Source organism: Melanaphis sacchari, unplaced genomic scaffold (genome assembly GCF_002803265.2).
Source record: "Melanaphis sacchari strain LSU unplaced genomic scaffold, SCAv2.0 Contig40_pilon_pilon, whole genome shotgun sequence".
Lineage (NCBI taxonomy): Eukaryota > Metazoa > Arthropoda > Insecta > Hemiptera > Aphididae > Melanaphis > Melanaphis sacchari.
Genome location: NW_020271264.1, coordinates 960,038 through 976,976, shown reverse-complemented (window position 1 = coordinate 976,976; position 16,939 = coordinate 960,038). Strand labels below are relative to the sequence as shown.

The 16,939-nt window shown below is 22.1% G+C and overlaps 1 protein-coding gene across 3 annotated transcripts in view; it reads left to right on the top strand.

Moving 5' to 3' along the window:
- Positions 1 to 1,410: 1,410 nt before the first annotated feature.
- Positions 1,411 to 16,939, top strand: part of LOC112597332 (chloride channel protein 2) — a 29,473-nt gene continuing 13,944 nt past the window's right edge. For 2 of the 3 annotated variants that reach the window (XM_025343333.1, XM_025343332.1), the window contains exon 1: positions 14,723 to 14,872. In XM_025343333.1, the coding sequence (XP_025199118.1) occupies positions 14,723 to 14,872 (150 nt within the window). Of the gene's footprint in view, positions 1,679 to 14,722; positions 14,873 to 16,939 lie in introns of those variants that run through there. The other variant, XM_025343334.1, reaches the window with a different exon arrangement.

Below are 16,939 nucleotides of genomic sequence, written 5' to 3'. Positions count from 1 at the left end.
AAACTTACAATTAATATTCATATCTATAGTTGATTATAAATTGAACGTATAGGTATCAGTCTATCACCTTCGTCTACTTGTATCCTGTATTGAATAAAGTTGTAAAACAATTTTTTTTTATTATAACATAAATATGTGTAATACGCATAATATACAAATTAAATAATGAGTAAAATGGTTGAAAATTGAAAAATCAATAAATAAAATAAAATAACTGTTAATTTAGAAATTAAGAAAATTCGATTTTTAATAAATAAAAAAAAAAACTATTAATATTATTCATTACATTTAAAATAAGCCTATACTAACTAAAAACTACTTATCTATACTCGTATATCATTAAAGTAGATTGAAATAAACATTTAAATAATACTTGTTAGTATTGAAATCATAACCACTCTCACTATTAAAACATTTTAATGATAATATAGCATAATTTATAGTAATGCTGTGTTAAAATAAAGCGTTATCTTGGGTGTTGGATTGTTGGAACCATATCATTTTTATTAAAACAATTAAAATACTGACCTACCTATAATTTATACTAAAATTGTTATCACATTATAACATTAAAAATTAGGTATTTGATAACATTTCACGTAGACAAAATAATAGTTATAGTTACTTCCAAAGCTTACTTGATTATTGGGGGGTTGAAAATTATTGTATAAATCTGTACTTTATTTAATTATAACGTATACGTTATGTAATACTGACTACTATGTATACTATACATATTATATATTGTCATGCATTATTATTTTTTTTTTTTCATTGAATATACAATATAATGTAGAAATTTAAGTGATAAAATTGAATAAAAACTAACATTAGTATTGTATTAAGTACGACTTTCATACTATCATGCTAAACTCATCACGAAGTGAAAATTAATTTTGATTTCACAATGCATAATTTATTTACAATTCATCTTAATCTGTGAATATCTAGATCTTTTTTAGGTAAATTGTAAAATGTTTGAGTAACTCTAATATAAGATATATTTAAAATTTATTAATAATAAGTAGTACCTACATATGAGAAGTAGTGCAGTAATATAAAATATAGTATCTATAAATATTAAGAATTGTGTATATTAATATTTTATTGTTGTAAATACCGACTGAAAAGAATTTATGTGAGTTTCTATATTTTTATGAACACATAATTTCGTTAATAGTATAATCTTATAATAGTATTTTTATGATTTATAGCTAAATTATAATTTATAAAAGAAACATATATCATACAATATATTTTAAAAATTGTATGGTTAAAGTTTAAAAAAATTGTATTAATTCAAAATCCATGTATTATATTTTTTGTAATAAATTTAATAGTAAGTTTATTATTTAAAATAACTGTTTTAAATGCGATACATTCCCTTAGGTTTTGTAACGGTACTACAACTATATAGATAATGTATTCCACGGATTGTGAACAGTCATGTGGTCATCGTTGTGCAGAACTGTCGTGTCTTGATTGTTGCTTGTAATTATTAACGTAAAACAATGATTGTTATTACCTTATTATTTTAAATATTTATTTTAAATTTTAAATAAAATATTTCTTTTTTTTAAATATTAATTTATATTATTGCGAGTTATTATAAATAATAAATATGGATAATGAAAACGAAAGGCTTCCACCGGACTCACATGAATACCATCATACTTTGGTAAGTCAATTAAACAATATGTAGCATTTTTTATTTAAAATAATTTAACATATTAAAGTCGATATTTATTGTATTATAAATATAAACATATTTTAAATAAAAACCAACTAAAGTCATTAATTTTTTATTTAAAAGCATAATAATGGTTTAATTACTATTTATTTTTGTATTAAGATTTAAAATTAAAACTTATTATAGGTACTTACCTATTTTGTATTATATGTATAATTTACATCATATATTGACCCTATTCATTTTAATTAGCAGGTATAATATTTTTTTATAATTAACATGAATAGTGTTAGCTATTACTTTAAATGAGCTTTACTTACATTTTATTTTATACTTTAATATAACTAAATATATTTATTAAGTTAAATGTAACTTCCTATATTTAACAATAAGCAGTTCAATAAACAAATTATTTATATTACTATCAGAAATATTAAACAACCATCCTCAATCCATTACCAACATCATTCAATTCATCATAGCCGCCAATCCTCTAAACAAAATCTAGTATAATTTAGATATAGATACAATACACGTAATTTTCTTTGAGTAAATTTCTCACTGTAAACCCAATGGCCCATGTTGCCGAGGATATCATTAATAAAAAAAAACAACAAATTATTTGTGAAATAAATAAACGATACATCATTTTATATCAGCTATATAATCAAAGTCATATCTGTAGCTCATATCGGATGTAAATACTAATTTTATCAAAATAACATTTTATATAATATAATTTAATAGTTTTAAATTTCAAATTCCAAATTTATTTACCAAAAACAGTAAAATAATTACTTTTATAATAGTCTATTAGGTAGGCAGTAAGTTAGTTTGTTTAAAAAATGCTAAGAGTTTATTATTTTTGTGAAAAAAGTATTAAATAACATAGAACAGTTAGTTATTTAGCTATTCATTGGTGTCACTAAGTTGATAACTTATATCATTAGGCACGATTAGATATGATTCGGTACAACGAAAAATAAATCATATAAAGTAGTTAATATGATATCTTGTGAAATGTTTAAAGTATAATTCATATATTATTTACATACATAAATATTATACAACGTACAAGACACATGTGTACATTGTATATTGTTAAAATTATTTAAAATTATGAATGTTAAATATATTTTTACAAGTAGTTGTATTTATAATTGTAAAACTCACGGTTTGTTTAAGAACAATTATCTATGTTACACGATTTGTGTTATTTAACTTTGGATTATGCACTCGTAATTTTATCCTAAAATTTAAAACAGTTTATTTTTTTGAATGATGAACGTTTTTGATTTTATATCACAAATTTAAATTTAATACAATTTAAGACTTCATGTTATATAACATTTATTATTGTTGTTAAATAAGTTCTTAAAAATTAAAAATTGAAATGTCCAGAAAAAATATTATATAATATTTATCAAGTTAATATATATAATATATAAATATTTGAGTTTCAAGATAAAAAAAAAAATAATAGTTTTAAATTATTCATGGATAATACATAATAAAACATGTACGTATAATTAATATGATTGTATTTTATATTTTTTTGATTGTAACAAAGCAAATTCAATGAATTGGAATTAACATAGTTTGACTACAAGTTAAAAATAAGTGTTTTTTTAACAGTTGTATCCTTTTTTTTTTTTAATAATCAATAATTTACTAAATATATATTTATAACTTGAAATTCATTATTGAATTATAATGTTCATTAATACTTGACTATTATTTGCAGTTTTTCATAAATTCTTAATATATTAGTAAAATATGTTTAGGCTTAATCATTGTGTAATCTAAAATTATAAAAGCTAATAAAAATGTGTAAATTCTGCTTTTGTATTTTACTACAAGTAGTTTTAACAATTTCAATTAGAATTGTAATGTGAACTGCGTATTATTATAATCTGTATAACTTATTACTACGCGAGTTCATATGCGTAGATATTTTGAATTACCGAATCATGTTGAATTGCGAATTCAATATTATTTTAATAAATCATTAACAAGTAAATATTTGTTTATATATATTAAATTTAGATAAGAAGAATGGAGTGGTTAAGAATTATCTATCTCCATGTATAACATAATAAAATTAAATATTTACTTTTTCATTCTAATAAACTTTAAATTATTGAAGCTGATAATTTACTTATTATTACTAAATTGAACATCTATTCGCCAGCGTCTACACATTTATTATATGATATAATATATTGTATAAATTAAACCATTAATTTGAACCTAAATAATAAATAATAATGTTTATTTTAAAATATTACTGTTTGCAAGTTTAAAAAATTAAAATTTTTTCCTGTGAAAGTATGAAAAAAACTTAAAATTTTGGTTATAATGGGATAACATTTTAAAATTTTTAAAATTAAACGAATGAAACTATTTAATATCAATGGTAATATATTAAACTCTTAAAACAAATTCCATGTGATAAAATGATTGTTTTATGACTGAAAATTAGCATTTATTTATTCTATATACAAACATACACGTTGATGGGTTGATTTTTACCTCAAAATAAATTAATGATATAAACTATCTGTCAGGACATTATTCCCATTGCTTTAAATTTGTTATAAATCTCAATTTTTAAAATAAAATATAATAATAATTATACTAAATTTTAAAAAACGTAATCATACCAAATGGTATAGTTAATCAAGAATTACAAGAATGGATAAAATTAAATGATGATGTACATAATTAACTGTGACTGACTAACCTAGACATCTCCAAAAGAATGAACAACAGAAAACGACTAAATTAAAAAACTGTTTTACTACTGAGTATTGTCTGTTTCAATACAATATGTTGGTTATGTATAAATGTATAATATATATATATATATAAACATACATGCATAACTAATCACAGTACGCGTACATTTTGCAAATGATTTTTTTTATGAAAATCGTAAGACCGGTCGTCTAAAAAGCTTATACAAAGCTAAACAATAAATTTAATTAAATAGTTTTTTACCTGAAAAATTAAAATTTTAGAAAATTGTAGTAACATTAAATATTGATGAAAGATTACCTACATTTTAGTTTTTATCATAATACTTACGTATTTCATTATTCCATACTTAGACACAGTAATATTATCACATAGAGATATTTTACTCTAGCTTTTTTATGAAATATTTTATTAATCAGTTATCCAAAGTTTATAGAATACTCTAGATCTTACATGTCTAAACACTTTTAAACTAGTTATTTATTAAAAAATCCATAGATGGAAATTGTTGAAGAACTTAAATTGATTAAAATAATTTAATTTATTTAAGACTTTAAGTATCTAGCAAATACTCTACGATATTGAATTAATAGTATAAAGATAATGAATATACTTTAGCACTGTATATTGCTTAAATTTAAATTTAAATTTAAGAATGAATTTATTCTGAAATCATCAAATAAGATTAGATGTGAAAATAATAATAAATTTGCCATAATCAATAAGATATTATTCTTTTATGAGAGATAATAGACTACTATTATAAGTGTTATAAATAAATTATTGCATTAAAAATTAAACGTTAATTTCTTCAAAAATTGTCGAACCTTCTTTTATTGTATGAACTCACTGAGTGTTTCTCCCATTTTTTTTTATATTTTTTCAATCATAATCATAAAGTGAAAAATTAAAATTTGAACAAATAAAAATAATATAGAAACTGCTTGAATACTTTGAAATTTTACTACCTATTATCTAATGTGTTCGAAAAATAAAATACAACGAAAAATCATACTACAGATTAATTTATTATATTGTTGCATAAAATTTTAAAATTAATAAATAAGTATAATAAATAAAGAAAATAATTCACTTATAAGTGTCAAGGTAAACAGATTATACGATGTAAGCAATAAGCATTTCTACTGTAGTCTGTTGTAATACATAGTATAATAAAATATAAGTTATTTAATAATAAGTAAAACGTATTAAAATTTATAACCTTTATTGGCTAAAGTTACTTGAATTTTATTGTTAATTTGTAACATTTGTATAACTTGTCTATCCGGTTACAAATACTTAAAAGTAAAAATGTATGTTAACATTTCTTTGGAAAATAAAATGTTTTTTTTCAATTATAGATTTTTTTACATAATTCGCAGATCTAAAAAATAAATTAAGTAACCGCTCTGTTATACCTTGGTGGGCTTGATGTCGAATTGTACTTCATCATTTTAAGTTACTATAATGTGTGTGTGTGTGTGTCATCGCATACGATTCTGAGAAGACGGTTTGTCACCCTAAATTTTATACTAAGTATATTTTGTAATATATTTATATTGTTACTAAAGTAATTTGTTTTAAGTACTATTAGTAATGTAGTAGGTTGAATTAATTTTTCCTAAAATATATACGTTACAAGTTTCGAGTATCTAAAGATAGTGTTTTTAAATTACGACGAAATAACTTAAATCATTATTCTTAGTTTAAATATCTAATATCGTACAAATTTTAACTCAAGATATACTTAAAAATAAAATTTTACAAAAACTAGTTTAACCTAAAAAATTGTCTTTTTAGTACCAACTACATTCATTTTTTTACCAGAAACCTAAGCATTTTTACTGTCCTAATAGATGATGATAGACAGAAAAAAAACTTGCATCATTTTAAAATTAATACTCGCACATTTATATCGCACCATTAGGAATCTAAAATCTAAAATTCATGAATTCTATAGATAATAAATATTTTCAGGCGATTTAATAATAACGATAATTACAAAAAGTAAAACAAATATAACAAGTATATATTACTTTTAAGTCTATTATAGATTACCAAATAATGAATAACACACCAATCAAGTTTAAAAAATAAAAGATATGACGGGACGCTCATGTAAGCACTGAAAAAATATAGTCTACTACTTTGTCTGCCTAGATGAAGAGTAATAATTGTTTCACTTAAAAACATATTATTTTTGTTCATTGTAACGACAAAGCTAGAAATGTAATGAGAAATCAGAAGATATATTTAATTGCATTATGAACTTATGAAACTTACTTGAGATTTATCATTCAACTATTTTGTTTTTTTCCAATTCCACATAATAAATATTTAAAAATTCTTAAGTTAGTCAATTATGTATCAACTTTTACACTAAAATATATATGTGTAAAGGAAAATAAAAACTGAAATTTGAAAAAGTGAGCTAATTATTCTTAATAAATTTTATATTTAATTTAAGTACATTTTTAGAATTTTTTCACATTACTAATTTTATTGGCATAATAATTAAAAATAGGTATGTTTTCGTAAAAAAATCATTCGAAATATTGAATCTTTTTAGTAAAATAATTCGAAGCAATCAATAATTTTCATGTAGGTATAGATTAAAAAACGGCAGCATAGATTCACCTTAATTACGAAACAAGAAGGTTTCTAATTTAATTTTGAAAAATTGAATATATTCGCATTTTTGAAGTACCTATTTAGAACCAGGAGGAAAACCCGTTTTACTTTTAATCTCAGTTTCTCAAGTAAAAGAATTAACATAATTTTATTTTTTAATAATGAAAATCCAACATTGGATCGTAAAGTAATATATTTTTTTCATTTAATGATTTGTATAGTTATGTTAATGTAATATTTTTAAGAATAACCTTACGACATAATAAAAATAAAAATATTATTAGAATTACACAACGCAACAAAAACTGCAGCTAAACGGTTATAGATTACAAACCCATATTTTTTTATGATATTAATTAATTTATCATTTATTGACATGGTCTTAAAATACCAATTTAAGCCCCTTAGATTAAATAACACTCCAGCCCAGAGGATAGAAGAAAAAGTAATGATAAAAAAATATTCAATTTCAACATGGTATTTATTTCTTTAATACATTTTTCCGGCAAAGAATTCGTCATTGGGATTCCCAATTGGATCTAACTATGTAATTATTAGTTTCTCATACAAGTATTATGCCATGTTAACTTAAATTTCTCTCGCCCACTATACCACCTCTACTCAAGGTGACGTACACAAATGAGACATGCACGTTTATAATTTTTATATGATTTTATGAACAGCAAATTATTTAGTAAAAATTCAATAAGTTGGATGGAAAAAAATAACTAAAAATAAAATTGGTATGTTTATTGATATACGAATTCTAAATTCGTAATTTTAATATTAAATATTTTATCAATAACTCTTCGTGTATAAAAAGCTATCTCATTTTCTCTTATGACCTTTCATCACTGACTCCAATCCCTTAAATTTTAAAGTTATTTTTTCCTGCTCCTTTTATTACTGAAATTAGTTATTTATTAGTCTCATAAAGAAACTTAATAATAAAATAGAAACTATATAAAGAATAATAAATATTGAGAAACATACATTCCACATACTCTTCCTCTACTAAAATATAAACTTCTAATTTTCAGATATATATTTCAAATAGATCTCAATCTATTTATTTGAATATATTTTATATTTTTTTAAATTATTTAAATTTTTTATCATTAAATTCATATATATTTTACTATAACCAGTATTAGTATTATTAAAAATTCCAATACTAATAATACATTAAATATTAATTAACCCAGATACATTTAATCTATAAAAATTAATTTCATCACTTATAATATGCATATTTAATTTATGTTTTAGTAAGTGTAACAATGTTTTAACAGTTTCAGATTTAAAAAACAACAATCAATTTATACTTTAATTATTATTTAGTATAGGTAACACATAAATTATATAACTGTACCTAGGTACTACCTTAATGTATACAGAGTGTTTCTCAATGATCTGATTATCCAATTGTTATTTTTTTGTAATACTGTTGGTGATCTTGTGTATCAAGAAAAATTACCCGTGTAGTTAGGTTAAATTAGGTACAATAATACTTATTTTATAATTATTAAATTTGTTTATAATATTAGCGAACGTATTTAAAACTCTACGGTTTTGTCCTTACGATAAAAGTCAGTATATGGTTTTGGCGGTTTTGCCCAAATGATGTTGGTCATAACTAGGTTTGCCCGGTCAAAAGCCGAAATATGACATTTTGCCCAAGGATTGTGGGCAATTCGCGTTTTGCCCGGGCATTTCTGAGGTTTGCCCGATTTCGGCTTTTGCCCGTAACATATATAATATATATATTTGTTAACATTAATATTTATATATTTAGTGTCTATTCATTATACTAGACAATACATTATAAATTATTATAATAATATTAAAATATGTAACCTTGTTAAAATTCGTACGTTAGTATTAAATACCTAATAATAAAAACCATACGTACCTACTTGATTTTGTATAACAATTGCACAACTCGGTAGTTGATTACTTACTTCAAAAATTTTTTCTAACACAAAAAAAATTTAATTGCGAGCAAATATTTTATTTGTTTAAAACATCTTGTTAACCATTATTGTGCTTATAATTATGAGTTTCGATGATCGACAAGACAAGGACAAAGCAACTCAATACTTACCGAAAATTGTAATCTATATTAAACTTTAATTAACAAAAAAAAATAATAGTTATTGACAGTATTTATCAATGGCGGAAATTTAAATTGTAGATAATCGTATTGTAGGCATATTGTATATAATGAAATAATAAAGCCAAATAAGAAATTCAAAATAAATAAAAACATGTTCAGTACAGGAATTACAACTTGGAGATTTCATGACAACTTAACACAATGCTTTCAAATAAAATAGTTTAAATCAAACATTTTTTTTTTTTAATTAGTAAACTATAACTATAGAACAATATTTTGAAACTATATGGATTCAATTTTCATATTTGTAGTAAATTAATTTTAAATGTGTTCTTATCACATTATTAGCATTACATTAATCATTCTACAATATCAACGATTTAAAAAATAAAATACAAATATTCGACTTTAAGACGGTTACGTTTAAATAAACTGAATAAATTAAAACGGAATGGATTGTCCATTACATTTCAAGATTAAGATATCTTTAGCGCTTTAGCCTTCAATCAATAAATTATTATAAACTGGATATTTGGCACGTAACAAAACAATTAAATTTTATCCTTTTTATTCGATAACGTGCAAACATAATATAAAATGATGACTAAACTTTGGCTATTTGGTTTTTTTATTTATTTACGTATAATACATTTCAAACGAATAATAGATAAACCGGATGTAATGTAGTATTCTTTATCCATTGTATTGTTGGTACTCACTACTCACGGTTAATGACCGATCATTAAAGATTAAAGATGTATAGCAATATTTATTGTTGTAACTAAACATCATGATTTTTAAAGTAATTGACTTTATTAGCAGTCAATCGCTTATTGTAGTTGCGAGTACCTATATAATATGTAATATGTATGCTTATTTAAAAACTTTATAAATAACTCAATAATAACTAATAAGTAGATATCAGACATGTTAGTTTAAACAACGTTCCGTATGATGGTGAATTCAATGAAAATTTAATAAAATATTTATTATTGTTTATTTATTTATAAAAAGTTTATTAAATACAAACAATTCAATTTATTATTCATTTTTTGTTAAATGCAATCATATCAACCCTATTCCGTCAATTTATTTTTCACAGATTTGATAATTTTTTTTTATTTATAAAATCATAACCGTATCTAAAACCTAAGGTAAATATGTCCAAATGTAGATTACTCTAATTATTATACTGTACTATTTAAATATATTAATTTAAACTGTGTTTAAATAAAAGTAGTTTTAAATTTTTTGAATATGTTTTTAATATGCTGTACATTTTTGTACTTGTAATTCGAATAATTTGAATAATAGGTATTTTAGTGTTCTCATATCATTTTTACATTTCATACATAAATAAAGTTAAAGCTTTAATCAATTAATTTTTTTTTTATAGCCAACCAAATATTTAAAATATAATTATTCTCTGTTTTAATAATAAAAGCTAAATCTATCAAAAAAGTGTTTTTTTAATTTAATTTTTTATTCAACTACGAAAAAGACATATTCAAAATTAGTAAAATATTCTTTTTTATGAAGTGATTACCTATTTGTTTAAAGTGTGCGCACTGGTTTTCTAATTTCAATAAAAATTATAACACTCCACCACATTGAATGAATCAAAAATTGTACCAACATTAAAATGTTATAATTTGCTAACTGAGAAATAGCTACAGAATACTTAATAGTTATAAACTTTAATAATATTATTAGATAGGTTTTTACATTTGATACAATATTATGATAAATTATTAATAAATAAAAATGTTAATGTATTTATAAACATTCTGTTAGTCATGTTATCTACTTAATAAAAAATGATTATAGTTGACCTTGAATTTTCATAATGTTTATGTGATCTAAATGGATAAAAAGCAATAGACTAAAAAAAAAAAATAATCAAGAGAATAATGTTGTTTATATCTATATTTCTAAACGTGTTAGCATGATTACCTAATAGTATTATAGCAATCATCATAATATTGAGGAAAACATAAGTTCATTTAAATATGTAAGTCTCCCCACTTTTGGTTTAACTAATCAGAGATTTTTTTTTTATATTTATACTCTCAGTATTTTAGATTTAAATAAAAAATAAAAAGTTAGACAAAATCATAACTACATTATTTCTTTTTAGTTTTTATAGATAAAAAGTTATTTTTTGTATCAAACTGATTGAAATTAACAAAGTAAGTGTTATAAAATATTTATTAGATTATCATAAAAGCATAAAATAATTCACATTATTATAATACAATGATTTGGTCTTGGTGTACATAACATTAGAATGCTTCAATACGTATTAGTAATAAATATTAGTAACATATTGTTGTTTTTTAATAAAGTTCAATCATTTTTAAAAAATGAATTTTTATTTATTAAACATATAAGTAAATAGGTAATCAATATTGTTATCACTATTTATGTATTAGTTATTACTCATTACATTGAACTTTAATCCATCAAAGAAGCTGTGAATTTTCAAAATAAATATTTTTATATAAAATTAATAATAATAAAACAGAATACATGAATACATTCATATCATATATGTTAATGTATCAATATTTTATTTTAATCAAATTATTGGTAACTAAACGTTGAAAATTTAGATCTGTGAGAACAACGACAATTAAACGAGATTTTAATTTGTATTTTCCTATAATCATTAAATTACTATTACTACTCACTTAACTAAACTATTTAAACTATGAAAAAAAAATCATCAACTTTTTTTTTACGAGTACCTATGTGTTATTTAGAAAATCTGAGGCTTACAATATTACATATGTTAAAACATAATTATATTAATGTACTCGTATTTTAGATTTTGAGCTGAGCGTATTAATTTTATTATAATGTATTTTTATTTTTTATTTTTTTATGGATAATTATACGATAAATTGTCAATAAAATGCTTCGATTTACAAAAATGGGAGTGTTTTTGGATATCAAATTTGATCAAGTTTGTATTTTGAACAGGTCTAACTTAAAATTACCTAGTATTTATTTTTTATAATCGAAAAAAACAAATAAAAAATTAAGGAAATTAAGGAAAAACTGGTATTTACAGAAATATGTTATTAAATTTTAAGTTATGTTAGTTGATATATGGTATATATATATATATATATATATATATAAATATTAATATAATAATTAAATACTAATAATATAATAAATGCAATATTTTCGGAAAACAATTTATCATTCTATCCTTATACTATAAATAAATAATTGATTTTAATAGCTTTATTATAAAACATATCGCGAAACATACTTAGCGGTGTGAGATAATAGACTTTCTGTATTCAAAATTGTTTTTCGTTTACAATAATATATACTATTTAATACAAATTTAACACCCATAGTAGTGATCCATTCAACACTTAATGCACAGCAGAGAAGTACCCATCTATCTTTCACAATTATACACTAAAGTATAAGCTCAAGGGAATCATTTTAAAACAAAATAATCTAATATATTAAAAGAAAAAAATAATTTTAGAAACATTATGAACAAATAAATATTATATAAAAACACAAAAAATGATAATATTATAAAATAAAATACATTATTTTATGATGAACACGCCTTATTTCATATGAATGCATACATATAAACGTTCATGTAGTATTATGTCTCTAAACATTTCTTTTATTAAGACTATAGTATAGTCTACTTTGCAGTTGTTGAAGTCTATGATTTAGTTGTCCGTGATAATACAATTTAAGTTTAAATTATGATAAATAATTTAAAAATGTTTTTTAAATTCTTCTCAATTTTACATTTACATTTATCGAGTATCAAATACTAACTAATGAGCTCCACAAAATTACTTTGCAATAAATGTCATTATTTTTCGATCCAAATTAACTTTTATTGATCCTATTAATAATATGTATTTGTTAATAGTCTATATATTATCAAACTATACGTTTAATATACAATATTATTCTTTAAATATATTTTTAATATGATTCAAATGGTACATAAATTGATATGCAATTGAATTCCTTTACATAAATCAATTTATAAGTTTTTACCTTTTTATTAAATAACCACTATTTCTTTTAACTGTTTTACTTTTACTGATGTGTATTTAAACCATTTAATTACTTTTATTAAAAATTCCTTTAAAAGTTGACAACCTAATATAACTAATTAAAATTATAAACCGTATTATTGTCACATGTTTAAGTAATATTGTTATAATACATTAATTATCAGCCTATATTTATATGACGCACTTAAGACATTATCAAATAATTTTAATACTTAAAGTATATATTTATAAAAAATTATATCATTAAAAATGTTTATGAATAATAAAAGTCAAAAGAGTTCCAAATAACGAGGTAACATTATTAACGAGAGTTTACTATTCTATAACTATATTTATATAAACTTTAAACTAAATTAAATTTAAAATTCACTAAACGTATTTACTAAACTATAACAGTGTAACTAAATTCTAAAACGTAATTATTATTAACTCCTACTCCAATTTAAAACAAATAACTACTCTCAGACCTTAAATCGTTTGAGGAAGTACTATAAAATCGTTCATAATTATTCTTTACTAAGTCATTATTCATTACTTCTAAATATTTAATTGTTAATTATTGTGTTAAATATTGTTATTTACTATATAAGTTTTAAGATTATAATACTTAAGGAAATTGTAACCTTGACAATTTATTTTAGCTTGTATTGTTATGTTTCAAGCATAAGATAATTGAATTGTTGTGATAGTGAATACAATACAATCTAGATATATAAAGCAAAATATAAATTGATCTTATTAAAATATAAAAATACAAAATACAATTAAAATAAATAACATAATAGATAAAACATGTGTTTTATAATACGATATCGTATTAAATAACAATACTCTTCATCAGTATACTAATAATCAATAACTACAGTATTAATGTATAATAAAATGGTACCTATAATTCAAGTAAGTAATAAAATTATATGCACTAATTAGCTTATTATTTAGTTGTTTAATTATCTAATTCACATTATTATATTGACTATAGATTTAATTTATTTTCGCTTAAAAAGATCACTTAAATACAAGACTCAGAATCAATTTTTTATTGTCTATAATCGCTATTATCTAAACAGATAAGACGCTGTAGTGACGAAGTTTAAAGAAACAAGTAGTAATATTGAGTAGATACATACAGTACACTCATTAGTAAGTGTTCAATGTCAACTAAGTGTAACCAACTATACATTTATTTATCTAAACGTTTGTCACGTTTAATATCTTTTAATGCCAGACTTTTTACATCCTTCGTACAGCTTATCCTGTAAAGTAACGGGCGTAGGTTTCATCATTGCCTCAGTGTAGTTCAATTTAAGGTGATTATTCAATTTGTACTCCCTTTTTTTGTGCATGGTTTATTCATGCCAAATAGTCGCACGTACAGTCATCCGTATATGTGGACACAGTGATCAAATATTAAAAAAATTTTTTCTTGTGAGCTAAAAATTAAAGAATTAGACATCAAAGATGACTGTAGGGAAAACTGCAAAAATCTCATCACCCTCTATGAGGAGACGGAAATCTGCTTTAGGTGAAGACGATGATTTGGAACGAGAAACAAAAGCATTAGCTTCATTTTATCCAAGTCCACCGCCCGTGGACTTTGTTCAAAGTACAGTAAGTTAATAATGAATAAATGTTCAAGTTAAAACTATAATAGTAATATATAAATAAACTATTATAGTTATGTAAATGGTTAGAAAAATGTCTAAAAAATAAATGCTATAATAAACTGATAGTTCTAATTTCTAACTACAGTTTAACTTATTAATACATATAATTGTTTTATAGACTCAACAAGTCTATTATGGGGGGAGGGGTTCAATCAATTGGTCGTGGCAAAATTGGTCGTTTAGAAAATTAGTATATTAGTATATAATTAGTATATATTAATAATAAAAATAATATTTTGTCGTAATTTTTATTGAAAGAATTTGTAGTAATATGTGTGAAAAGTATTTTAAGTTATGAGCTATTCCTGATATATATTCATCAATTAATGTTCTATTATTAAATGTTTTACATATCGTATTTATCCCCTTAGCTGTGTCATTATATTTCTTTCGTTTTCTAAAGAATTCTGCTCCGGTTAGATAGCTTGACAGTTTAAATTTGTACACGCTGTTATCCAATTTATTATCGCAAAATGTATTATAATGATTAATGATTATTGTCGATTTGTACCTGTATATAACATTCTTAAACCAATATATATATGTTTTGCGACGAAAATATACTTCGACCAACTTATTAAACGACCAATTTCAGACGACCAATTAAAGTAAACTTAAAAGGGTGCCTACTACCTACTTTAATTAAATAGGTATAATATTAAAAAATATAGTATTATGATGCGAGGTATTAATTTATTGAATTTATTGTGTCATTATGTCAATATATGTTAAATATGTTTTTTAATAAAAAATACCAACATAGTTATAAATATTTATATTTTGTAGGTACTTAATATGCATAGCGAAATTTGTTTTCTATGGAAATGAATAAGTAAAACCAATAATACATTGATCCATATTAAAATACAAAAATTATTTAATGACTCATCAGCAACTATTTATAACGTAATAATTAATTTCTTTATAACTTTATCGGAATGAATAAAACTTTGTTAAATCAAAACTTATATCCAAGTACTTGATATTAGCAGTAAGGACTATCCCACAGGGTCAAGGTGAATCTTGTGTGTGATACACTTTTAAATTTAGCTGGTATAGATAATATTATTTATTGAGTATAGGACAAATTATATATTATATAAACAAGTAAAAAGTTGGATTTAGTTGTTGTTACAACTTGCATAATTTTATATACACTTTAAACATAGTGTGATTTTACAACACGTCAATACAACAGATATTTACATAAGAGATTGGTGATTGGTGAAGTATTTTTAATCACAATAGATCAATACATAATATTTTTTTTAGATATATCTAACACTGCCTATAAAAATGCAATTAATTTATTATTACTTGTGCAGTTATTAAGCTAATTCAAAAAAAACATTTCAATAAATATAAACATTTATTATAATATATTAAGGTATTTTTACCACCTTGACCCAGATATTTTTATTCATACTATCTTCGTGTTTTATGCACTATGCCAATCTAAAAAATCAGCTTCGGATTAAACGTATTATTATAGGTACTTAATTCATAGATATTTCATATCTTTCACTGGCTGCTACATTCCTATAAAACATCTTCAATATAGAAAGTTACTGAATTATGTCATAAAAAACCAACCCAGTATTCATTTAGAATTTAGATTAATTTAATACTGTTAATACTATCAATTACAGTACATTGAACTATTTTAAGTATAACGAGTAAGTACCTATCAATTTTTTTAAATTAATTTAATTTATATTTATGTATATATAATATACATATTTAACAAGAGTATTATTTCTAAAAAACCAATTTTAAATTAATACAGCAGAATTTGACTTAAACTCTTGTACCGACATAAGTGTATACAAATATGCACAGACAATAGACATATAATATTATAAAAGATATATTAAAATGTGTAACATGCAATGCTGCACGAAATATGATTTAAGTTCTGAAGAGATTTTAATTTATTATTTTTGTGAGGCTTTTTCCCTTTATGATCTCTTTTAGTGACTATATTATGGTAATTTAATGAGGTTAATAAATT